The sequence below is a fragment of the Wyeomyia smithii genome, chromosome 3 (assembly GCF_029784165.1).
Source record: "Wyeomyia smithii strain HCP4-BCI-WySm-NY-G18 chromosome 3, ASM2978416v1, whole genome shotgun sequence".
In the NCBI taxonomy this organism is placed as follows: Eukaryota; Metazoa; Arthropoda; class Insecta; order Diptera; family Culicidae; genus Wyeomyia; species Wyeomyia smithii.
This window is the reverse complement of record NC_073696.1, coordinates 216221722-216249701: the sequence shown is the minus strand read 5'-3', so window position 1 is coordinate 216249701 and position 27980 is coordinate 216221722. Positions and strand designations below refer to the sequence as shown.

The 27980-nt window shown below is 35.5% G+C and overlaps 1 protein-coding gene across 13 annotated transcripts in view; it reads right to left on the bottom strand.

The window, feature by feature from the left end:
• Positions 1 to 27980, bottom strand: part of LOC129727253 (TLD domain-containing protein 2) — a 494969-nt gene that overhangs the window by 200846 nt on the left and 266143 nt on the right. For 10 of the 13 annotated variants that reach the window (XM_055684871.1, XM_055684875.1, XM_055684874.1 and 7 more), the window contains exon 2: positions 12491 to 13314. The exons of the other annotated variants lie outside the window; for them this stretch is intronic. In XM_055684871.1, the coding sequence (XP_055540846.1) occupies positions 12491 to 13284 (794 nt within the window). In that variant the 5' untranslated portion in view covers positions 13285 to 13314. The remainder of the gene's footprint in view (positions 1 to 12490; positions 13315 to 27980) is intronic. 13 annotated transcript variants of the gene reach the window in all.

The window sequence follows — 27980 nt, the reverse complement described above, 5'->3', positions numbered from 1 at the left end:
CAAAACCTCTCTTCCTGCATAAGGCCATACAAGAAGATGGATTTCAAAAATCTCACATGGATAGCTGAGAAAGTGTTTCAAGAGTGATTCAGGGAGCTATTGGATCACGATATAATCTCCGCTTTTAAAATAGATTATGTAAAGCACACATTCCAGTATATTCTTGACAAGTTGGATATGGACGAGCCACTAAAAGTAGTTAGTGCGTGGAAAGGATTAGACACATTAAATACTTCTTGGAAATCACTTTGGCCGGAATGCGAAGACTCCTTACAAGTGGATGAAAGAGCGATACTGCTGCTTGCATACGCTGTAAATGGAGAAGGTTTCCAAGACGTGGCAGAGACCCATTACTCTAACGGAACCAAATCCTCGCAAACATGCTATCTATGCGTAAGAACAGAAGAAATCGAAAACAAGCATGATCAGTACGGATTAAGTACATTACATGCCTGGATTTGATTTTTCGAATATTTTCAACATATGTCGTACAAGTTTCAAGTCAGACAACGGCAAGTTCGTGGAAAGTAGTAAAAACGGTGAACCGGAGAAAACAATTTTGACGTAGTACTACGTCATTGTTTTCTATACAAGGATAAATTCCGAAAAATTGAAAATAGAGCTGGGAAATGTTCCGTCAGATTTCAAACGATAATAACTTAACCACATGATGAATAACAATAACCAACATGCTGTTCGATAGATAAAATGTTGAGAAATTTTGTTGCGCTAGTTATCACTAATATTACACTACTTAGCGGTAAAAATTGATGAAGTTCCAAGGACAAAAATTACGCGAACAATGAACCAATCACATGTGAGCATTCCTAGCACACATGACTTTAAAAGAAACCAACAATTCCCAAAAATTAACTGAGTGTCCCCGTCCTAATAGATCGATTTACGTTTGATTTCATGAACTTAGACTAATTTGATGTCTCGAAGGTAAAGGTTTTGTGCGAAAAATTTTAAACAATTTTTTTTTTCTTGAACAATTTCCAAACCTGCTGTTAGAGCGTAATAAAAACTGATGTCTTGAATGAAAACATGCGAGTAGAAGCAACAGAACCGTATAGCATATGTGAAAAACTGCAATGCTGCTGCTGAATGTGATTAAAAGTTTATCTTATAAACATGGTTACCATAGAAACCATGAATTAGTCAACAAGAAATAAAGATTTTTGCTACAGTTATAAGTTAGTGCATATCTTCGATATGCACTAAATAATCGTGACTGGCAAAATATCGAAAAAGTAAAATCAGAAAAATACAAATTTTTAGGAGAGTAATGCCGGTGCACAGTGAAGCCGTTTTGAAAAAAGACGGTTGAAAGTCTTTTCTCCCTTTTCTTACATTGGTGTCTTCGGAAGAGTTGTTCGATTCTGATATTTTTATTTAATTGCTAGTATTTCACCTAGCAAAATTAACTTTTTTTTATTTTACAAGATATTCATTTTCTGTCTACGGCAAAATTCGAGCTATCGATTTTATGAAACTTTGCCGAAGATACCAAATTCCTAATCCTTATCTTTGAAGAGATACAACTGTTTTTCTTGAAAGACTACCTTAAAACTAGTTTTCCACTTAAATTATATCTTAACTACTTCTGATCAACTTGAGATGTTTTAAAAAGTTTGAGAGAATAAAATACAAAATATTTCTTAAAAAATCAAAATAATTGAAATAGTGATAGTTTACTATTATTACTCAACGTCATTTGCTCTGGCATGTTTTGAGGTACAAGTACACATGATTTTCAGAAACGGGACTCTTCGGAAACATCGCGTTTTCATAGTTTTTAATGTCATTTTCTTTAAATATTCACTTAGTTTTACTGATAAATAATATCAGTATTCCAGTTTAATATTCAATATTTATTCTTCATGTAACTTCAAAACATTTTCAGTCATAGATCTGTTTCACAGTCTTCCAATTCAGATTTGCCATCTAATTAGGATAATTTTTTTGGTCTTTGATTCCTCACGCTACTTTATCTTGGGTCATCCGAGGTCATCAGCGGACACACAAATGCGTCCTGAGTACACACTGCTAACAGAAATTCGAAAACTTATGATCAATGTTGCGTATTGAATATGTATCTACATACCGAGAACATTTCCTCGATCGGTTCTCCTGATATCTCTTCGAATCTTTATTCTTGAGGCTCTTCTGACAGACATTCAAACGGTAAAATGGCCGCATCAATTACGTCTGCAGCATGAATTAAAATTCGGTGCACTGAAGACCGTCTCATGGCAGTACTCTCTAAATGCAGGTACATTAACAGGTTGGCTACATGCCAAAACACGCAAAATAACTGTAAACCTTTCGACAAGCTGTACCTTAAGTCCAATTATCTTAGCCGTCAGTTTTGGATCCTTAAAAAACCTTCTTGCGTTATTGCCGTCATTAGTATTTCCTGAGCCGCGCTTGTCAATGATTATTCCCAGAGTCCACCTAAACTTTTTTGACGTGGGACTACGTCTCTGTTTTCTACACTGGGATGCATTCTGTAAAACTGGAAATGAAACTGACAAATGTTGCGTCAGATTTCAAACGTTAATAACAGCATAACCACATGATGGATAACAATAACCAATATGTTGTTGGATAGATAAAATGTAGAACAATTTTGTGATATGCTAGTTATCACTCTAATTTCATTGCTAAGCGGTAAAATTGAAAAAGTTTTAATGACAAATTTACGCGAACAATGATCCAATTACATGCAAGCATTCCTAGCACGGACGATGTGGATGGACACCAACCGTTCCTTGTGATATTCTCTGTATCAATATCGAAATGAAATCGACAGAGTCTACCCGTCCCAATAGGTCAATTTACTCATGCTCTCATGAGCTTAGACTAATATGATGTCTCGAAGGTAAAAGTTTTCCGAAAAGTATGAAACAATCCCCATTCTTGAACAATTCCTAAACCTGCATTCAAAACTTAATAAAATCTGATGTCTTGAAAGAAAACATGCTGGTAGAAGCAACAGTACCAGTGGAGCAGAGAGCCGCAGGTCTCTCGTCGTCTATGATTGCAGTGGTACTCTCCTATTCGTACATTTCAGCGGTACACTTCTATTCGTACTGCAGCGGTACTATTCGTATTGCAGTGGTACACTTCTGTTCGTATATTTCTATTCGTGTGCAATCGAGAAAAACCTTAAATGCTGCTGCTGATGTTGATTGAAAGTTTATCTCATAAATATGAAAGTACTCAACAAGAATTGTACATTTTTGCAACGGTTATGAGTTATATTTATTTAATTTTATCTTCAATACTCACTAAATAATCGTGACCGGATAGTATCGAAAAAGTGAATTCCCAAATTTACAAATTTATAGAAAAGTAAGAGCCGGCGAATGCTTGTAAATTTTTGGTCCATTTACTAAGATTCATTCCGAATCTTTGTTTACATTTCAAAATTGTTAGATGATATATTATTATTTTAAACTTTTCCATAATAAACGTTTATTAGCTTCGTAATAAAGCGAATGTAATTGTAGGCAAATGACAAAATTGTCAAGCAAAAAATAAAAATGGAATTGCTGATTGCTACGATTTTTTGCTGGAACTTGTTGATAATTTTGTTTAACATATCTTCTTATGTTTGCCAATTAATGCACCTTTGTAAGGGCTCCCATATTACTAAAAAATCCATATTAAAAATTTCATTTAATCAGAGTTAAATAAGACAAAACCATTCATTATGAAAACATAAGTATTATTGGATTTGGTTTTTGAGGATATAGAGTTAATTCTGACTTTGACACATTACGATAAATTCTTGGTGCTTCTTCAACAAGAACGATAAGCGTAGATTTCCAGGAAAGACTGAAAATAAAAATACCTAAGTCACCGAGCAATCACATTGATTCTGTCTGCGGACTCTGTATATTTTGTAACAAAAAATCTCCTCATTACAGTGTTTAGTCCCACGTCACCATTTCATACAACCCTAGGGCTGTATACCTTGTAGTATTTGGATATTCTTCTTCCTAGCTTTTTTTTCTTTTTATATAGGCGTTCGTCCCTGCCAGCATTTAGCATCAAGTCGGTAAGACATGTGTAGAAAGCATTTCATGCACCTGTATCAGTAAATTTCAAGTTATAACAATAAACAATAATAAAAACTATGATGGCTGAAAATTTGATACGACCATGCATCGGAGATAATCCAAATTGGAAGGACGATCAATCTACGGATCTAGATTTCATCGCCTCCAGAATTTGGAATTGTTTCGGTGAAGCCTGGCACACGAAACAACCTTTTTATCTGCTCATCTATGTACTCCTTCTTCTTTAATGACAATTCTGCAGTCTCCTTAACTAATTGCATTCTAATTGGTCGACACAATTGGGTGAAAGATGATCTCTGATTCATCTAAATGATTTTGCTTCGATTATTACGCTTTCGCAAGATAAGAAGGACTAAAGATGTAATGAACACTGAACTATCGTCATGGTCTTCATTCAAAAACTTTTGCTTTAAGTTCAGTTGTTCGGAAGCTCCTTGTTGTTCGAATCCTTATTTTGTCACAAGTTTTAGCCCTGCACTACCCTGTGGCATATGAAGCGATAATATACGTTTGGCGGAATAATCCAATATCGATTGAACTGGAGTTTCCGCCGATACTTCAGACATGTCTCGTAAAATAAAAAATTTAATTGATTGTTTGCTACGTTTTTTGCTGAAGGTTGTTATTTGTTATTTTGTTTAACATATCTTCTTATGTTTTCCCATTAGTGAACCTATGTAACGAATTGATTTTTTTTGACGTAGAACTACGTTTTTCTTTAGCCTACCACATAGGGATGTAAATAGGAAAACAATTAACGAAAAGGGGACGAGAAATGTCCCTTTTTAAAAGCTCATAAATCGGTTTGATTTCAACCGATTTCCTTGTTTCTTGCAGCAATTGATTGGAAAATTATACACGCATCCACCCAAATGTAGAAAAGTGTTGATTGATTATGCGAACTATTGTACTGTTGAAAATTGTCAAGCCTTGTTGAAACGAAAATTACGTCCTCTTATTGGTCGCTTGTTGCCTTTCCCGAAAAAGGTCGACAGAATAGTATAACTAGTTAGCCGCATTGTAGCGAATTGCGGAAGTAGCAGCAGCGGGTTGCGCCAGTGAACAAATCACATCACGTATCTAAGCGAGGTAGCACCAAACGTCTCGATATGCCAGTTAAGAGCTTCGGCCTTCTTCACGCAATAAAGTTTTGCTCTATCTTGGCAACAACACATTCTGTGCTGAATCCAAGAAAACACAATTCTGTCGCGGCCGTCTTATTTTCTGAATTCTAAAACAGCTTTTAAAGATTTTGAACAGCAAAATGCCTTTCTTAAGGCAAATAAACAAGTAATTCAAGGTTAATAATTTTTTGGCAATAACACAAGCATTTTGTGCTGGATCCTAGCAATTAAATTCAGTCGCGATAAAAAAATTGACATTATTTATTTACCTAATCCCCCACTGCTGGGGCAGCACAAAGGCTGTGATTAGCATAACCGATTTTGAACAACAAACCGCCCTGTTCTGTTAGAACACCTTAACATCAGTTCGACTTTACAGGAATAAATTGAAATTCAATCAATCAGCATAAACAGAATTTCGTCGTCTGCCAGCTGCTCAGTTGCAACACGCAACAGCGAGCAAACGAAATCGCTTGATGTTACAAACCGCGACAAGATGGGGGTTAAAATCGTTGCGTGTGTGAAAGCACGATCGGTGTTTATTCGTTGTATACAAAAATCAAATGCGAATTGTGGAATAATTCGTCTAAAGAACATTAAAGAACGGCAAAAATGAACAGAAAGACGTGGCCTATTCCGTAGCAACCTTCGACTATAAAAGAGTGTTTCTGGTAAAATCTGCTACATTCATTAGTCGGAAGGTGAGCTGGCTAGACCGTCCACAACGTTGACAGCAGTATTAGCAGATATCAGCGGTCAGCAGTTACAGCGGATTGCAGCGGATAGCAGTGGGTTGCGCCTGTGGCTGCCTTTAAATCAAACAAATCACTTGCCCTGTGGTTGGTCACCATGTCTCAGGAGCAGCGCGGTTCTTCTCACTTCTCAGCGTGTGTCGCCAGACTGACGTTATTGTTCCACTACTGAGGCAGCATAAAGGTTGCCATCAGCAAATCCAGTTTTGAGCAGCAAAATGCCTTTTTCAAGGCAAATAAATAAGTATTCGATTGTTAATAATTTTTTAACAACTCAAGCGAGCCATCTGTGCTGGATATTAGCAATTTAAATCTGTAGCGACCGTCTAATTTACTGAATGTGAAGCAGCTTTTACAGCTTGTGTTTTTAGTGTCTTCATTCCCCCACTGTTGAGACAACACAAAGCAAGCATTAGTAGACTTTATGAATCATTAATGAAACACTTACAACAATGCATTTGTTAATAGTGTGCGTAGCTCTACGTCAATTATGCGGTCGTGTCTTGTATACAACCTCCTACTTTTTTGGACTCTCTAATCTCAGTAACTATTTACTGTGTTTAATCTCACGTCACTAATTATTACTTTAATAGATACAGATTTAACCACAGCAGAAAGTTTTCAAGAACAGCTATTAACGTAGACTGACTACACCGTCTTCTGGATCATCAGATCTAGTTATTAGCAGCTTAAGAGTGGCTTGAGACAAGCCACCTAATAAGCTCTGCGGTGATGCAAAATACAATCTAGATATTGATATGTAGATTTAAATTAATTCAGATGGGGACGATGATGTTTGAACTTTGTAATTTAATTATTGTGAGAATGCAATAGACGAAAAAAAATCATTTGAAAAAGGCTTGATTCATTAATCTGGCCAACATTTTTAGTAAAATAGCTCGGTCTTTGTAGAAGCTATCTTTTTGGTGTCTTTTACAAAGCTGAATATTGTTGTCCTCTAATTGCTACAGTTTTTGGGAAATTAAAAAAAGAAAAGAAGGCTATAGTTTTTCTTCAAAAATGAGCTTTTGAATTTGTAATCGCTTTACTTCTCGAGCATATCATAAAACATTTGCATGAACATAAACACCCTCCCAGCTGGTCTCGAGGTACGATGCTGGCCTAACAAGCCAGTTGTAGGTTCGAGTCTAGGCTCGGGAGAGACTGTTAGTGTTAGTAGGATCGTAGCGCTGGCTCCGCAATTGTCCTGTACACTTAACAGTTGGCTGCGAAGTCTGTGTATAATAAACAGAAGGTCGAGTTCCGAATCGGAATGTAGCACCAAGGCTTTGCTTTTTGCATAAACATAAATTACAATATATAATTAATAATATTGTTATAAACTCATTTGTCAGTGAACTTTACTACCGGTACTCGCATAACTGTCCCATATTGATTAGGGATACCATCCGTCCTGATTAGGCAGGACATGTCCTGATTCTGAGACCCGTTTGGAGAGTCCTGATATATTTTTCATATTTTAGCATTCGTCCTGATTTTTCTGAATGATGCTGGATGTTCAGAAATGTTGAAGATTTTTCAGTACTTTTACTTTGATTCCGGATAGAAATGGACTCATTTCGGTTGAATTTTGACGAGAGAAATTGTCTAGTCGTTACAACCCACAACTATCTGACTTTCGGGTCCTGAAGCTATCCAGCTTTTTACGCACCATAATGGCGGTCGCTATAATGCGTGTTCGTAATATGCGAACCTCTCTGCTTGCGTTAGTTTTGGGATTTCTGCGGTATTGGCAACACAAATGTTATCAGATTTATTTCTCTTTTGATAAAATACTTGAAGACTTCAAATTGACGTGAGCAGAGTTGTCAAAAGGTTGGATGATTCAATACGAACTTTGCATTTTAGCGCCGGCCATTATGGCGCGTAAAAAGCTAAATACCAGTTTTTATATATCATTTGAAAAAGCCGCGTTTTCTGAGCAAAACGTGATCGTTTTCCTCCGATTTTCAAATGAAGAATAAAAAACTGCTCGAAATGTCTTAAATGACATTTCGCACACGTACGGTATATGGGAGAACTGTCATTTAAGGTATCGCGAGCAGCTTGTTATTCTTCATTTGAAAACCGAAGGACAACGATAAACATTTTTTAAAAATCACGTTTTGCTCCGAAAATTGCACTCTTTCAACTGATATATAAAAAGCTGAAAACCGTGTAAAACTTTGGGACCCAATTTTTAATAGTTTACATGCGCTGCATGTTTTAGGTTGTCTACTAACGCCTAATAAATCAAAGTTGCATAATTGGATCGTTCGAGAAATACTTTAAATAAATAAATCTCAAATATAAAATAATATAAAATATAAAAATTTGTACCGGAAAAAGTTGTCCTGATTTTTAACCCCGACCAAATGGTAACCCTAATATTGATATTTGTCACTTTTGAGTTAGCATCGGGAATCGACTTAATTGTTATCATATTTTCCAAAAAAAAAACTAAAATTGATACTTTTGGGTTTTCAGAATGCAGAATTGCAAACTCAGCCTTTCCAGACCGTTTTCCAGAAACCTTGATGGGACAGTTATGCATGAACCGGCAGTTTACCACGCTGCAAAAGCTGCTTCGGTACGGACGTTCAAAAATCATCAGGAAAACACGTAAATTTTGCAATCGTCAAAATCATTGTGTTATTTCGGAAATTGTCGTGAAAATCGCTTAATTTCAAAAACTGCGTTATTTGAAAACTCATTATAAAAAGCCACTTTATGAGAAATCGTCTTAAGAAAGTGTTATTCGAAAAATCGTCGCATAAAATAAGCATAAAAGACATTACTATATATCATATATATATCAAAAACAGATAAAAACCGCAAACTTTCCCATAACTATTGGTGATAGCTACGAAATAACTGACAAATAACATGATACGAAACATCATAGAGGCACATGTTATAGCTCTTAGAATCGAAAGCACTTCCAATAGTCTGTACTTTGAGGCCAACCACTTAAACTACCTACAGATATAAACCTACGCATACCGGATAAAACGACAAACCATCTGATGCGACACTTGAAAATTACAAACAGTTACTGATATCGCGGAAATTGGTTTGGAAAGTAAATATTTCTATTATGGTACAAGCAAAAAAGTTTATCACCGATCATTCCGGTTCTATATGCGCTAGTAACAATTTTCAAGACATCTTGCTAACTGGAAACGAATGAATAAAATCATAATCATTCGAACCGAAAATGAAATCTTACCACACAAAAATGTAACCGGTTTGATATACCAAATCTTTCACTCCACCGTTTCGACTAGATACGTCCACTGCTCTGTATCGGAAGAAGCGTGCTGCATTCGTGCCGATTCGTTTGCCAGCATGGGTTCCGTTTATCGGGAGTTAAAGTGAAACTGGTATAGTAGAAAAGTCTAGATTTTCTGCTGGGTGAATTGAACGGGTCGCGTTCAGTTTGCGTGCGACTGGTTAACCAAACCAGCCCTGTTGAATGTGTTGGTATTTGTTATGATTTTCTGCTGCACTCAGCTGTTCATATTCGGGAGCAAAAAGATGTTGAAAATAAAATCCATCATCATAACGGATTGGAAGTGGAAAAAGATGGTCATTGATAAACGCTGTACTTGCTCACTCGTTTGCTTGCTTGTGTCGTCTTTATGATAAGTTAACATCAATTGACGGTGTCGTTGATAATGTCATATTTTTGGAAACGAGCAAGGTAATGCACTTGGAGATACGGTCGAATGTGGTTTTGATTTTTGGCCGTAATGTATTTCCTAATCATGCTATTGTGTTGCAACGAAACTGATTTTTGAGTATTTTTGTTGTATAAGAAGCTCTATTGTTACGTGGTTCAATTATCTTAAAATTAAAAACTGCCATTCTAAAGATGGAATTTCGTACCGGCAGCAGAACTTATTGACAGCGTTTTACCTAACATTAATTCCATTTACTTCGAGTGTTCATGAATATTGAACGGAGCTTCGATCTGCATATGTTTAACGGTTGATCGTGTGCCATTGTTCCGAAGAGCCTAATTTGCCTAATTTCATGTAGTTAAACTAGTCTTCATCCGAATAGTCCCGCGGCGTATCAGTCGTGCCCCTTGCAGTGTTCTTTGTTTTCAATATGCTAAATTTTTAGCATGCATACATGTTACGACCTGTTTTATAAAGATCATTCCGGTGGTGTCTACGAACGAATATGCATATTTGTTTTTTTTTTTACTTTTTTGCTGACTCGTTTAAAGAGCAAAGCAGAATTGATAACCAAACAAGTGCGTCATTTTTCGAGACGACGTGGGTGAAACGTGGCAAACTTTAAGTAGATACTGACGGCATAACTTGTTTCCTCCGTTTTTGTCAAGTTGGAAGCAATAAATCTGTTTTGTTGCAGTGAAATTATTAATAAAATTCATTACAAGCTGTAGTAAAACTTGAACGTAGGAAAATATAGTATACACAGACGTTAAAAAGGACCGTTTTCAATGTTTATAAGGAAAATCAGTCGTCTTGTTAAAGACGATTTATTTGTAGACTCCAAAGCAGCATCGTTGTGACGTCGAAAGGCACTAGAAGGCTTCCGAAACTGTGTAAGAGATAACGAGCTCGTAGTTTGAATTTTGTTCAACTTGAGGAATTTTACACAATTTTGCAATTGTTTTAATATTATAGAAAAATAATGTCATTCGTCATATTACAAGTTTGAAAAATATTTTACCTATCGATCAACACATTTGTGTTTAAAATCCGTTCAGTTCTGGGAAAATTTTGACTTTCAGTTTTTACATTTCGACTTTAGACCTTTATTTGTCTCTATTTACTGTCGTATTTTGACTACCCAAGTCCGACTGACTGTTGATTTTCAACTATTGTATTACGATTTTCAATCAATATTTAGCCTCTATTTTCGATTGATGATTTTTAACTGACGACTACTAGAATTAGAAATTTTGACTTACAATTACCTAGTTTCGAGTATAGAATTTCCACCTTTGCTCGATTTTAAACGTTTGGATTTAATTATAAATTTCGAGTTTCGGATTCAGGGTTTTTATATGATTTTCTACTTTTCGATTTCGGATCCAGAAGTGTTCATCAACTTGATCACCAGCTTTTAATTTTAGATTGTTGCTTCTGGACCGTTAGCTCTTGACTTCTAAGTTCCTAAGCAAATAGCTTATTAAGCTGTCTTTCAGCTCCATAAGTTATTTATCAACAAAAATGTCAACTGGCAAATTTTCACACCTTCACCTGAAACTGGTACATTTTGAGCATGCTGGCAAATTAAACCAGGCGATTAGGAAAACTCCAAATGTCAATTTTCAACTTCAACAACGTTTCGCCGTTGCGATGTTTGTTCTTTAATTTCAAGCTTATTAGAATTCTAATTTTGGTTAACGACTTTCCATTTTGAATATTTATTCATGCTAACATCGGGCTGCGAAGGCACGATTGGAATAAACAACAGCGTAGAGTTTTCGGATTGTTGTGAGCGTTTTCTAGGTTCTAAGTATAAAATATAAGAATCGCACGAGGTTCTGAATGTTTATCACCGTTGCAACACTTTCTACAACTTGTAAAAAACTCTTATTCAACTATGTAAGAAGAAATGGATATTTTTAACTGCAATATGCAATAGAAATAAAAAGTAAAAAAATAAATAGTAAAAGAGCTATTCCACGAGCTAGGTCTAATCTAGTATCTACCTGTTTCTCCAAACCACGAAAAGCTTCGCAAAGCTTGGGCTGAGCACGAAGAAGTCAACATACGATTCCACGCATTAAATACGCACGTAAACAACGCACCGCCGCAGCGAATTAGTTGCTATCAAATGTAAATCTTAATTAATTGTTAAGGATAGCACAGTACAGCGTATCGAAAAATTTACCCGAAGGTGTCAACAAGTGATAACATTTGATTCAAACCAGGCACTGATGCGCCAGGCACTGATGCGCCATTCACGGCGGGCAAACAAGCGTCCGCAAATTGGGGTAAAATGCTTCGCCAATCTTGGTGTACAAAAAAAAATAATTTTGTATTTTCGAATTTTTCTGTTTAAGTGTGAACATTCTCAACTTTATCGAAAGAATCGAGTAACAATTGATAAAATCATTTAACATCTTGCACCATAATCCTTGCGCGTATAGTGCGAAGACGTAAATTTTTAAAGTTGACGATGAAAGTCCAGCTTATTTACGCGTCAAATTGAATCTAATTGGAAATGTCAGCCCCGTTAAATCTATTCCTCAATAGCAAGTCTCGTTCTGCAACAAAAGTCCAATAGAACGAGAACATTGTCCAGCGTACGATTAACACGTAGGTTAGAATGGAGTCAGACTGTATTTCTTCTTTTGAAAAAGGAATAAATTAGCAACAACAATAACTTGTTCTCCTGTTAGTTTAATTTTGTTAACTTACTTTGAAATTGATCTTCGCGACTACTCACAAACAGGCAGATACTGTATGTACCAGTGTAGCATATAAATGGTTAATGAATTATTAACTAGCCCCACCCACCGTTTCTCCCCAAAGCTATTCACCTCTGTTTGAGATTCTCCGGAACGAAAATGTTCCACCACGAGTGTCGCTTCTCGCGGCCATACTTGCTGCCGTACGCGTCCAACCCGTTGGCCGATCCGAACCCCTCCAGCACGCCAGCCGCTCCCGAAGGATCGCTACCGTCCAGCGCCGATGACATGCCCTTGCGCCGTCGCCGCTCCAGTTTCGTTTGCCACGAGGACGAACGGCGCCGCTTCTTATCGAAGCCCGATAAGCTGAGACTTCCATTGCTAGCGGTAAGCTCTCCCGGACTTCCGGAAACGTCGGCATCGACCATTAGTGTTGGCACGGCATGTACGGTGTAGTAGTGATTTGGTGAATCATTCTCGATGTCGGATTCGGTATTTTTGTGGTACTTTTCCGGGATCGTAGCTATGGGATAATGGTGGCTGTGAGATTTCGAGTCTCGTCGACCTCCCAAAAATGCCACTGCGATCGAACTGCGGCGTTTATTGCTTTTGTCGCTACCAGCACTGCTACTGTTACGACTTCCAAGAAGACCGATCGCTAGCGAACTTCGTCGTGGTGATTTGCCGTTAAGTCCATTTTTGATGTTCAACGAGTTGGTAATGGATTCGATGCGACGATCCGCCAGGCTGTGCGTGCTGCCGGTGCTGGACCCGTTGGAGGATAGATGTATGTGATGATGCAAATCGGATTGCGTTCCGTTGCTGAGACTAGATTCTTCCTCCAACGAGACCAGTGTGGGGATCGAACCGGTACTGAGGTCCTTCCGGGAGCGGTATTTGCCCGGGGCCGAGAGTATACTGGTCATGGTTTGCGATGAACTATTCCGGGCGTAATGCTGTTGAAGGAGAAAGGGAATAACTTGCTGGTTGAGAATCGTATGCTATTAGAATAGTGGAAGCTTGTACCATCATTTGAACCAATGTTTGCAGAAATATATTGATAAGAAAGAGTTCGCAGAAAAGGTTACAAAAATGTTCAAGGATAGGAATTTTTCGTAAAGCTGTTGCTTAACGAAGATCATGTTCTTGAAATTCTAAATCAAAACACCTGTAACGGAATATATATTTTTAATAGCGCAAGCTAGTTGCTTGCGTAATAATATGACAAGATATCCAACTGCTGTTTCGATTTTCTCAACATTCGTTTTATCTCTACTTGCCAAATTTACGCTCGGTTTCTCACACTTTTTATTTCGATTTGATTCACCTTCTTCAAAAGAATCCTTAGTCAATAAACATGTAGGTGGCTCCAGTTGTAGAAAGTGCATTGAAAACATAATTCACTTGTGTGCCTTGGGTCCTTATTGCGTATGTAGAGTTTTATGAACTCATTTAAATTGCTCATTTTTCTGAAACACTTTGTTTGTGTCATAATTTTGTAAAACATGAATCGTGATAATTTCTTTGACTTTGGAGTATTTCTTTGACTTTGGAGCAGAAATTACCTATTATGTGAATAGTTGAGAAAGAAGGTCTGATAAAAGTCCAAATTGTCCGAAAGTGTGAAATTCATAGAAAATCGATTTACAATTAATAAAATCTAGCTGTTCCAATGGGCAGAACGACATAAAATTGACATTGCATATGAAGTTGCTTTAGAGAAACTAAATTAACTTTGTTTGTTCTTTTTTTTTTCGTTTGTATCTTGAACTTATATACAGTTCATAATTTTATTCAAAAGATCATAAACTCCAATTGTATCCAACAGAAAAAAAAGTTACATATTATCATTTTGCCAAGTTCACAGAGCATTTTTTTTAGTCGTAATAAAATCTGATTTTTGAAATTATATATTATTTAAATAATTTTTTAAAAACTCTTTATTAACAATATTTCAAATTTTCCATGATGTAAATGTTATTTTTTTCTTATGGGTTTGTATCCTTCGGTTGTTTAGTCTATTGATTGATTGCATTCAATTTCCAGTTGTCTTCCTACAACTGGTTGAATATCTATTTTTAATTTTATTCTTTTCAACTATTGGTTTGTTATTCTTGTTAACTTAGCATTTCATGTTTATTTTGCTACACTCTTGTTGTTATTTGTTTCGTGTTCTCAATACATATCAATTTCATTTTGCAAACAAAACCAATATTCCCCTTCTCCTAGTTTTCAGTATTCTTATTAATTTTGTTTTACGAGTTTTCAAATTTCGGTGCAATCAGTAGCGATGTTTTTTTATCTTCTGTTAACCATTCTCTAGTTCTTTGTCAGTTTCTAAAACAATTTTCTGGTTTATCTGTTTTAGGTTTATTATGTTTAAATTAACAAACATAACAAAACCTTTTTTGGTGTCTAATGTATTTGCAACTTTCTTTTATTTTTTTGGTGTTAGACATGGACTCTTTATTTCTCTGATGGGACATGATTTTCTTATTTTTCATTCTTCCTCATTTAGTTTTTTTTTTTCATTTTGGCCATTTTTATTTCTATTAAACTATTCCTCTCTTAGTAAAATTTTTACTTCATTTAAGTTTTTGCGTTTTTCGTGTTCCGTAGTTTTCCGTTTTTCCTAGAATTTTTAACATACTGCTCCTTCGTTCAGATTCGTTTAAATTTTCTTTGTTTTCAATTTTCGATTCCTGTATTTACTATTTTATCTGTATTACCATTCTTGCCCCTTGCTTCAGTGGCTCTCATTTATTTTTGCAATCTTTTGCTTTGTGTTCTTTAGTTCTCAAATGTACAGACAGAATATTGTTTAATGTTCATTTTTAATTCTGTTATCTTACACGTCACGCCGATACGTGACGTATGTCAGCTCCTACTTGAAGTGCTCACGTTGACTGGTCAAATTTAAATTTTCTTTATTGATTTTTTTTTTATTTTTTTGTTTTGTTTCGTTCTTCTGGATTTTTTTTTCTATAATTTTCTATTAGTTTTAACATTTTATTTCTATTTTTTGCTTTATTCTTGTTTCAATATTTTTTTTGCTATCTGATAGACTTTTTAAAACTCGCGCTTCATGCTCCGTTGCACTTTATTTGCTTTTTACTTCGCTTCCTGTATTTACTATATTAAATATTTTGGAATTACTGTCCATTACATATTTCAATGTCTTATCTATTATTTCAATGCCTTAAACGCGTTTTTGCAATCTCCTGGTTTTGTAATCTTTTTGCGCTTCCATTCCTGTATTTTTTAACCGTTAGCATAACATTTTTATTTGTAGAATTTTGAATTCCACTAACATATATTATTCAATGTTCATTATGTTCTGACTCAATTTCATTCAATTTTTAATTACTTCGTATTTTTTATTATTCTTATCTGTTCTTGTTATAACAGCATCTGGATGTCCTGTTTATGCTCTTTCAATTTAATATTTTGTTGGCTTCGTCTCCTTTTTCCCCTGTATCTGGTTATTTGTTGCTTTGTTTGATTTCTTGAAGTTTGTAAGTTTTTATTTGTTTCAACTTAAAAATAAGAGAACAGATTTTACTTTCTGGTGTTTCTTGAAATCACTTTGTTACAGTTGTTGTTCACATGTTTTGCTTGGTTTTAGATTTTTTCAAATTTTCATTTCCTCTTTTTTAATGTTTTCATCTATTCTATTTTTTCAATTTTTATTTATTTTCGGAACTAGTCGCCCTACCAACCCAACGAAAAAATACGGGTTTGATTATTTTCAACAAAGATCCATCCTTGCAGTTTTGAGCACATTTGAATCACTTTGACCAATTTTGAAATAGGGTGACCATTCAAGTATTTTAGTTTCAAAAATTCATAACTTTGGAACCAATCAATCGATTTTCAATCTTTATGGATCAAATTAAAGGTAAGTATTTCTAGTTTAAGAAAAATAATAAAAATTTTTTTATGTTTTAAAATTGAATTCACTAAATATAAATTTTTTTTTTCAAATTTTCATTTCCTCTTTTTTAATGTTTTCATCTATTCTATTTTTTTAATTTTTATTTATTTTCGGAACTAGTCGCCCTACCAACCCAGCGAAAAAATACGGGTTTGATTATTTTCAACAAAGATCCATCCTTGCAGTTTTGAGCACATTTGAATCACTTTGCGTGACCAATTTTGAAATAGGGTGACCATTTAAGTATTTTAGTTTCAAAAATTTATAACTTTGGAACCAATCAATCGATTTTCAATCTTCGTGGATCAAATTAAAGGTAAGTATTTCTAGTTTAAGAAAAATATTGAAATTTTTGTTATGTTTTAAAATTGAATTCACTAAATATAAAAAATAATATATTTTCAAAAAAAAATTTCCATATATAGAGTCGAACGTGCCCTTCAAATTTAGACCAATATATATTTCTTAGGTTTGCTTTGCCCCGAAAAGAATGAAAAACGCATACTTTTAGATGAAAAACATTAATAACTTTAAGTAGAGTTGAGATATTCACGATGTCAGCATTGCAAAATATTTCTTTTGAAAACGCCTTAAAATCGTTCAAAAGCAGTTTAAATGTGAAAATTTAAATCAAATTGTTAGAGCGAAAAAAAGGTTTTTTTGTTCGATATAAAACAGTTATTTTCGAAGATAGAAAAAATTTTCTTTTCTGCAAAGGTACTTAAAAATAATGGAGCTACAACATTGTAGAACAACTTTTTCTTCTATCTACAAAGATGAAAAGTAAGATAATTGACTTAATTGAAAATTTGGGTTACCCTAATTTCTGATAATTTTCCAATAAGAGCTATATCATATGTAACAGCTTCGTGGAGAAAGTTTGTCTCTAAAATATTGCCTTAGAGCTCTAGACCCAAATTTACCACCAAATTTGGTTTCTGGACCATTGTGCAGTGTTATATAGCAACATTGAAAAAAAAAAAATAAATTTCACTTTCTAGTTTTTCTTCGTGAGTTCTTATTTTGTTTCATATATTTTAACTTTCTGCTTTTTACTTACTCTGATTGATTTTTTACTGACGGTGGTGTGCGTGTTTCATTATTTTCGTTTGTTCTACTTTGCCTTTTTTTAACGATTTTACGATTTGTATATCAATCGCGTTCATAGTTTCCCGTTTTTGTCACTATTTTATTTAAATTAAGATTTCTTTTCATCTGTAGAGTTTATTTTCTATTACATATATTTATATTCTCCGAAAATTGCGCTTTCTACGACTCACTCTATTATGAAATTTTTGATGTAAACTTATTCGTCTAATATTTTATTTCATGTTATAATGAATAATTTTATTTTTATATGTTATAATGAATATTTTTATCTGCTTGTCCGATTGCATATAATTTAAGTACGTTCTGCAATCTTTACTTTTGTACTTGATCTTGGATGTTTTTAAATTCAAGTTTGTTTTGTCTCATCGTCACTTGTTTTTTATTTTTGGTATACTTGATTCCTGTTTTTATAATGTTTCGTTTTGCCTTTCTCCTAGAAAGGTATAGCAATCACTGAAAAAATCAAAGGTATAAAAGTGCTCCAAAGGGCCGAATCTCGTATATCAATCGACTTAGTTCGACGAGCTGAGCATTTTCTGTGTGTGTGTGTGTGTGTGTGTGTGTGTGTGAGTGTGTGTGTATGTGTGTGTGTAGGTATGTAACGGTCTCCCAATCTCACTCAATTTTCTCAGAGATGGCTGGACCGATTTTATTGAAACTAATTGCAAATGAAAGGTCTATTTGCCTTATAAGACCCTATTGAATTTTATTGCAATCGGATTTTTAGTTTCGAGGTTATGTATCAAAATGTGAAAATCACAAAACTTCATTATCTCAGAAACTACACAACCGATTCGAACAAAATTGGTATCAAAAGAACGAGCTTGTTTTTTGAACCATTTGTAAAATAATTTTATAAGGATCGGACATATGGTTCAAAAGTCATGCAAAGAAACGTGTTTCAAAGAGTGTTTAAACTCACTCACTTTCCTCAGAGATGGCTAGACCGATTTTCACAAAATTAGTGTCAATAACAATAAAATTCAATAGAGTCTTATTGCCCCATAAGACTCTATTGAATTTTATTGTTATTGGACTTAAATTTTGTCCGTTATGAATTGTAATGTGAAATCAGGCCATGAAAAAAAAAACATTCTAAAACATATTAAAATCCAAAGAGTGGATATACCTTTATTGGACTATATTTAGCAATTGAAGGATGTTTTCCAGAAACCGGAAGCCGCAAATTCGGGTTTTAAAATGAAGTATGGAGTTGATTTCAGGCTTCTGAGTATCATCCCGGGTACTGAAAAACTCACAATGCGTAATGTTAGTTTCTTTTAGAGACTGGTTTCCAGAAACCGGAAGCGACTGTTTAGTAATTTAAAATGGCATCTGAAGATGATTTCCGGTCTCCGGATTTCATACCGCTACCCCAAATCGTATTGGATGATGTTTGTCACTTTAGGCTGTTGATCGGAAACTGTCGCCATCTTCGCCATCGAAATATCCAGATTAGGCAAATGATGGATCTTATGATTTAATGATTATCAGGCAACCAGAAGTGGTCATCTGGATTAAAAATCAAGTTTGAGGTCAGATTCTGGCCACTGGGTAGAATTTAGGTTTCGAAAACCCATATTGATAGCTATTTGGCCATTCATTGGATGCCCATTAGAAACGATCAGTAATATCTACTGCGTTAAGGAATTTCATTTTCAGTATTAATGTATAGGGCAAAACATTTAATTATAAACTATTTGAAATCAATTGACTAAAGTTGACATAAACAATCTAAATATTTCTAAATATGAGTTCAAATCGATTATACCACAATCAAAAGAAAATCGCATCATATATTTGAAAGAATTTAATGTTATTTACATGTACACTAAGGTCACTTTTTACTCGGCTTCTTTTACGCGGATTCCGGAATTTACGCGGTTTTTTTTTACGCAGATATCGGAATTAACGCGGATTTTTTACGCGCATTCCGGAATATACGCGGTATTTTTTTGCGCGGATTTCGGTTTCGTTTCACTCGGAATGCAGAATTAACGCTGTTTTTTTACGCGGATTCCGGAATTTACGTGTTTTTTTTCACGCGGCACGTATCCCCCGCGTAAAAAGCGACTTTAGTGTATATGTGTTAATGTATGTTCATATGTGTGTGAATGTTATATTTTAAATGTTCGGTATTGTTGTGCTGTTGGCTACCAAAATTTTGTTGTTTAGAATGAATAACAAATCCAGCAGAAATTATCAAGGTGCATTTTTTAAGTGTTGGTGTAAATCTATTTTAACAAATAATAAGTTCGAATGAGAAAGGCTGGGTCTCACCGCTAGGTGGATTAATTTACGTTTTTTTTTTCATCAATCCCTTCCAAATTGTTCGGTTTAAAGAAAACGATTTTTCACATAATCCACAATAAATAAAAAAGAAGGATTTCAGCAATCATTAGAATAGTTGTGATTTGATTTTTTTCTCGGCATGAACTCATCACTGTTTGCTGTACTCCGAACTTCTATTACACTAATCAACACAGGTGCACTCCAATAGCTAACCGAAATAAAGAAAGATTATAGCTATTCAACCATGCCTGTGAATTTTGGTGTCCTTAGCCACTAACATTTTTCAGAGACTTAAATAATTTTTTTCGTACACATAACGCTGAAACGACGAACTCGGCAAGCAATTACTATGCAAACTCTCACGTAAACTGACGCCTTTTGTTAATGGCTAATGGCACACAAAATCCATAGGAATGGTTGAATAGCTATAATCTTTCAATCTTTTCCGGTTTGTGAGCTTTTGGAATGCACTTTTTTCCAGTTGACCAGTGTCATTAACAATCTCACTATTGAGAGTGACATGATTATTTTAATTCGTGCTTGTGTGTATGCCCTTTTTTTGTACGCTTACTATTCCGAGCCTCGTTGCCTCCGCGGCCAATCGCCAATAACAATTTCGTGGAGAGGTTTCAACTGAATGGCCCTCTAACCGGTTTTATTGTGCGAGGGATTTATTTTTGTCAAAAGGTATTTGTCGTGGTTTTGCAGAATTTAACGTGAAGGAAGGGTTAATAGGGCTGAGGATAAACCCATGCTTGAAAGTCCGTTGACATTGAATGGCCCTGAGATTCTATTAAGATTCGAACCCACGACTTCTGTAATCTTGCGGCTATGAAACTCCCCTATTTTAAAAACGAAAAATGAGAATTTCGAACAGAGACGGATTGATGGAGAGCAAGAGAGAGAGAGAAAGAGAGAGAGAGTAACTTAAATCAATGATCAAATATGTAGCAATACGGAATCCGAAACGGCCTTCAAAAAAGTTTGGCGCGCTCTCACCACTTACTCTCAATACGGGTTGCACTGTAGTAGAAATAAAAGTGCGGGAGAATATTGAAGAGAGAGAATAAGAAAGAACAACATAAAAGATTAAGTGTTTTCCTGCTTCTCCGGCGATATTGCTTACCGTGCAACGCACGTGCTGTTTAAATAAAACTTTGTGTAGTTCAGTCATTGGTCAATTCCAGAACAACATTCGAATTGTTGTTTATCGCTCAACATAAACAGAAAGGTGCCAATGGAAATCGGCTTTTCAAATTTCGTTTAGCGGCAGGTCCCCATGGAAATTCAAGCTAAATCGTGCAGCAGCCTTCTCCTCAGAGCCAGGTATAGTCATAATATTTCATTCCCACAGACAGACAGACATCCGATGCATACATATAAATAGTGTATTTTCTCAACATTCCTTCACTAAAATGAAGTTCTGATACTAGACACCCTGTTTCTCGTAGGAGAAGCAACGACGGCTGCAAGCAGGTAGGTAACAACAAAAAATTTATCAATAAAGTTTCCTTCTTTGGTAACTCTAGCTGACAGGGATAAAATCATGAATTAAAAAACTAGAAAAAACTTAAAAAAAATTAGAAACGAGAATTATTTCTCTCCGGGATATCAGCACGTTAGGTTTAATTAGGGGCAACTCGTAGCCCAGGAGGCCTAGAGTTTGGGGAAGTATTTACAATCATAACCGCGAATGAAAGCATGTAATTCTCTGTGTCTTTTTCAAAATAGAACAAGAAAATAGTAAAATAAAATCATAAATTTGGATTTAAAATTCAATTCTTACCTGGCATCCCCTTGTACAATGCATAGATTGCAACTATGAACGAGTCGCCTCTGGATTTAATAAGAATTTGTTTCATAAAATCAATCTAGCAACAGAGTTGATTCTGGGCGATCGTTATTTCCTCCACCCGTTCGGGGACTCATGTGTTGAAACTCCCTGGCAATGATCTAAAATATTAACTTAGCCGTTGTATCGGACTTCCGAAAGCCGTCCCTCAAAACCAGCAAGGTTTCACTTTTTTGACCGATGAAAAAATGCAATTTTCAATATCGACTTTTTATGTCAAATATCTTAAAAATGCACGAGTCGTCGATGCCGGTTGTTGTCTCTGAATGTTTTTTGTTAAATGGACTTTCTAGGAGCCAAAAAGTTTTCGAGGTAGAAATCTTGATTTTTCTTCAAAAAAAAAAAAGACAAAAAGATTTCAAAGTTTTTTGCATTTCCATGGCATTTGGTTTCAAATAAAAAAATCATTACCGATAATTCCTGTACATGCTCATTTCTATTGTCACAGAATAGTGTAGTGAAGTATAGTGAAGAATATAAATTATTTAAACTGAATAAAACCTAGTGAAAGAGTGAAATTTCTTTAAATGCGGGATGTTTTTATTTTATATAGTTTTCTCCAATCGCACTTAAAAGAAACTATTTGATTTCCTTGTTTGAATTTCTTGGTAACTATTGTTGATTGATTGACTTTAATGCTGCCAAATGCAAATACAGGATTGCATACTTCTCTAAATAGGAAAATTAATAAAATTCTATTTGTATTCATCTCATCTTTTTCGATTGAAACATCTTTACATTTCAATCATTCAAAATGCTAATTTATCAGAGAAAAAATGAAATAAATTAACATTTTGATATGCACCATCCAGAGCAATCAATTTCAAGTCCAACGTGAAAAGGAAACTCCAGCAAGTGCAAGGATGTTTAGCTCTGCCTTCCATTGGCAGCAAATTGATGAGATGATCTGGTCAAAAACCTGTTTTATTACACGGTGTGTTGTGCACTGACCATAACTGTTTGGTTTCTCACGGCATAGCATATGTTGAACAACAAAAACAAAGAATTTTTGTTTATTGATCTAAACTATAAAATGTTGAAATTTTGGTTGCAAGAATCGAAACTGCATTTATGACAATGCAGGATGCTTATCTTAAGTCTGCTGTCAGCTTCACCAATAGCTGTCATTATCGTTTATCGACCTTAAACGATTGAACCGATCGTATCAATAGTCACCGTAAAAAATATAAACAAGACAGTTTCATTAGTAACATGAATTTCAAAATATGAGTTCCTATTCAGCTCTATCGAAAGCCACATATGGCAGTAAACGCGATTCGCTGGACTCTGATTTGCTTTTGTGTTAACAGAACGCCACAAATCAGGTCACGTTTCTGAGATTTCGACACCTTCCTCATTCCCAATCTTGTGGTGTTTAATAGAACCACGAACAGAGGTAGACAAATTAGCGGCTTGTACGAAATGTTTCCGCTTCCAGCGCCCAACCTCGAAGGGCTTGCTGAAGAAAACTCCATCACTGGTCCAATTAATGAGTTGTTATTATTATTCAAACACGGAGACGCACACACCCTGATCAAGGCTGTATTCTGCAGTGCACCCTAAAGCTCGCCAGCGCCGCTTGGTGTAATTTATGATCCAGTGTGTCAACGTGCGAACGTGACGACGACGATAAGGTGGATATGCGTCGTCAGCGATTCGAGCATGCCGGTCGTGGTGGGAAGGAGGCTTGCGCCAAACGGGAGGACGGAAACAACTAATCCGGTTGCTCCTATACTGACCCAAACCTGTTTACTATATGTACTACACACTATTCACACGCACACATCCGCATGGCGGACGGACCGTCCTCTAATCTGCAACTCGCACCCGAGACGAAGCTCAATGGGTCAGTTGGGTATACGCGACACTAGTGGAGTGCTTCCAGCCAGCGGGCGGTAATTTGACTCAAAATTCCACCAACCGTGTAAAAAAATACACAATAATTCCAAAACTCGTTTCGATGGTTTGCCGTACGTTCTTCGGTAGCACCGACTCGTGTTTCCGGGTTAAGTTTGTTAGGTTCAATTTTGTATGATGCAAGACGCTAAAAGCGCGCACTGTTTGCGGCCTGCTAGAACGAGGCCCGACGAGAACCGGTCCTGTCCGGCAGGCCTAGCAAGATCGCAAAAGGTACACCCCAAGAGCTACATGATTAAAATTCCGATTGTTTCCTATATCAAGGAGAGCAACTCTAGAACTAGAAATGAAATAGAGATTGTGGGTACCTACGTTGATTTTGTACCGTTCTTAACGGAGCGCTCGCTGTCTCAATGACTATTGAAGGATGTTTATTGCAAGTGCACTGGCAGCATAGGTTAAACCTTTCCAATGCATTATGCGCGATTCTTGCTCTACCCTTACGATGCTGTGCAAGGTTCCATTCGTGATTGAATTCAAATTCGAGAAAAACAAATTTGATAGAGGCATAGCAATGATAAATGATAAAGCATGATAAAGCATCTGAATTTGACAAAAAAAAATCGTAATTACTTCTAATTACATTGATGCCACATCGCGTTGATAACGAATTGAAGACAATCGAAATCTCTTCAATTATCTCAAGAAACAAGATAACATGATCTAGTCAAACAACAATTAAAATTCATATTCAGAGAACGAAAAAAAAAAATATGGACACATTATCCACTTATTTGATTATCGGTGATGTAATCACCTTATCCACTTATCACTGCTACCAGAACGGTTGATCAATTGTGATTTTGCCAAGGTGTTTGCTGAATTCCGCACTTCTATTACAGTCATACCTCGATATAACATAACTTTTTAAAATGTATTGAAATTGAAAATAAATGATACAGCAACTGTTTTTGGGCTATAAATTGCTTCAAAAAATGTTTGTAGTAAGTTTTGAAACCAATGAAACAAATGCGGAAATTGTCCAAAATGGGCATAAGGAAGGTTTAAAAATACTAATAGGTGATGGGAAATACGTTTTCACGCATCCTTCAGCAAGCAATTCACAGTCTTGCATCAATTTAAAAAAATTGTTGTTTGCATGTTGAAATTTTCTCTAAATAGGCATAAGAATGGTTCAAGAATACTGATAGGTGATGGAAAACAGGTTTTCGCGCATTTGTGAATAGCCACCAACAGTCTGGCATCAATTAAAAAATTTTTTTTTGCTTGTTGAAAATTGTCCTAAATTGTTTAAAAATACTAATAGGTGATGGGAAATAAGTTTTCGCCCATCTTTGAGTAACCATTAACATTCTTGCACATATTAAAAATTTTTTTTTTTGCTTCGATATAACGTAACTCGATATAACGTAACGAAAATAAAAATAAAGTTGCCTTATATCGAGGTATGACTGTATTAGCAATGTCACTATGCTTATTATTTATCCGTGCTTGTGTATATTCTACCCTTCCTATTATCTACGTTCCTCCTGCCAAGTAGTGTGTGGGATTACCTCGTCAGGGGTTTTCTTTGTCGTAATTTATGCTCTATTCTAATGCAAAATATATTACGAAGAAAACCTCTGCCGAAGCAGTCCCGCGCCTTATCGCCAATTATTATTTCCTGGCCAGGTTCTAACTATCTTGTGTCCCTCTGGTCTTATCATAAAAGGGACTGATTTTGTCAAGAAGATGTAGGTATTGTAGGGTTCAACGGGAAAGTAATTGGGGATCCTGAGAATAAACCCATCCTTAAGTCCTTTGACATCGAAAGGCCCTGATTATACTAAGATTCGGACCTACCACCACCCGTTTGTTACAATGGACTCCATAACCTCGGGAAAACTCAGTTTCAAACAGGAGATTAAATCGTAACAAGGTAAGTTATTTGTAACGCCCCCCCAAGTTGACGAAAAAACGAGCCTTAAACTTATGAATTTTGACGAATATCGACAGTTCCAATGACAGGAACGAAAATTTTGATTAACTGACTGTCTTACGTGTAGGGTAGAGCGGGGCTAGTTGGTCATATTTGGTCAAAATGTAACTGTAACTCTGTAATGTGTCTGTAACTTTTTGTAGGAAACATTATGGCAAAAACTCATCCCATGGAAATATTGTGTTAAGTCTATAGCATCTAGAAAAAATATAAACTGTTCAGAATAGTTAATGATTTTGCGGATATTCAATGTTTTTTGAGTGGATGTCTAATTGGCCAACTAGCCCCTCAGCCGGGGTAAGTTGGTCAGTGTGTGGGGTAAATTGACCATTTATATTTCGGAAGGACAATTCAGTTTTTCTTCCTCACTGCATTTGCGGCAGCCTGTAGCGTCTCAGCGGAGGTCAAACCGCATCCGGTTTTAGTTTATACGTTTGCTTTCCGAAATCCCAAACCATGAGAAAAGTAACTCATAATTGCATGAAAAAAACGTGTTTCTCTTTCATACCTGACGAGAAATATATGTTGAAATCTCTCTAAAAGTTTGGTTGGGAACTAAATCGAAGACAATACGGGTTAAATTGAGAACCGGAGCCAAATTCTAGATTCGCATCTGCAATCACAAGCACAAAACTATAGCTACATTAGTTTTTTTTATGAAAGCTTACTTTTGCCGAAATTTTAATCAGGTAGAAGGCATTTGTCGATGCATTAGTGTACGTTATAGTTATTTCAGATCAATGACTCAGCATTTATAGCGTGCAATAAAATATTCATCAAAATGACGATGAAATGGAGATAATTTTTACTAAATAATTTATAGTTTTAAATAAATGGTTTTACTAACAAGATCACATGCTTTTTTTGCTTGGATTAAGTTTGCAACACGAAATGCGCTGCTCTTGACATTGCATTTACTTGGTTACTCGAATTCATTTATGATGCACTTATGACCAATCAGCCCCGCTAGTATGTGACCAACTAGCCCCTCATGTATTAAATATGAAAATTACTTGAAATATATGAAAATAAAATTTTGGCGGAAGTTTGCTTTACACAATTTAAAACTAACCAAAATGACTTTCATAATACGTTGAGCTATGTTTATTTCAATTTGGCTAGCTTTGTTTAGACAAAAAGTTTCAACTTGAAAACCGAGTAGAATTGATGGCCAATTTGGCACCAACCTGTATTTTACACGTCCTAATTAAAACGGTACTTCATTTTGTCATTTAGTTTCTCTGGTTATCCGCTACATATCACTCATATAACACGTTTTTTTTTTGATACGTAGATTCGAAGATATTCTCATTGACCAACTTACCCCGTAACCAACTAGCCCCGCTCTACCCTACATTAAATATCGTTCAATACGGAAAAATCTTTGAATAAACTCAATCGAAAAAATCAACCAAAACTGTAGCCATTCAGGCAAAAGTCTCCTGTAAAACAGATCCAAACTGCTTCAAATAGGTTCGAGCTGATTGAAATTGCGTCCCTAAACTGGGAATTTAAATTGATTACACTGTTAAACACAATTTTTGCGCAGCTCAAACTGAAAATAAAATGAAAGATTATAGCTTTTTAACCATTCCTGTGAATTTTGATGTCACTAGTGAGGGTAATTTTTTCAGAGACATAAATGAATTTTTCCGTAAGCAAACATAGAAGCGACGAATTCGGCAAGCAATTCCGGCCTTTTGGCGCACATCTTTTTTCACGAGAGGACTAAAATTTCATTGAACACTAGGGCAACTTTTTTTGCTCTGTCTGTGCTATTCTTCAACGTTTGCTAAATCAGTTTTATGAACAGACAAAGAAAAAGATAGCGAACAAATTGAAACGCTTATGTTTATATTTAACCTCAAAGAATTAGCGGATTTCGTTTCAAAACACATGAGGCTGCATTAAAATAAGTCCCCTACCCTACCTCTCAGCAAGAAATTTATAATGCAAGCACAATTAAGTAACAGATATACCAATTTCCTTCCGATCCATGAATATCATAAAAGTTATAAATGTCATAGATATCAAAAATGTCATAATCATCATAAAATTCACATCATAAAATTCACATCTGGCCCAGGATTAGGGGGGTGGGGGGGGAGTCTCTTGTCGGAAGGCCCGGGCATTTGCCCGCTTTGAAACCCCCCCCCCCCCTAAAATCCGGGCCTGGACCTAAGTAATAAAGAGAGATTATCTCTTTTCTCATTTTGTTTCGTCCCCTTTGTTGAATTCAGAGTCATTTTTAAAGTTATCAACGATTTCTTGTCACGAATCGTAAAATTTTAAAATTACCTGGTCTACTACGCACATAGAATCACGAAAAATATCAAAATAACATAGTTATCAATCAAAGCGATAGTAAACAAAGAGAGCCATAAATGTCATAAAGGTCATAAATATCATAAATGTCATAAATGTCATAAATGTCAAATGTCATAAATGTCATAAATGACATTCATGTCATATATGTCATAAATGTCATAAATGCCATAAATGTCGTAAATGTCATAAATGTCATAAATGTCATATGTCATAAATGTCATAAATGTCATAAATGTCATAAATGTCATAA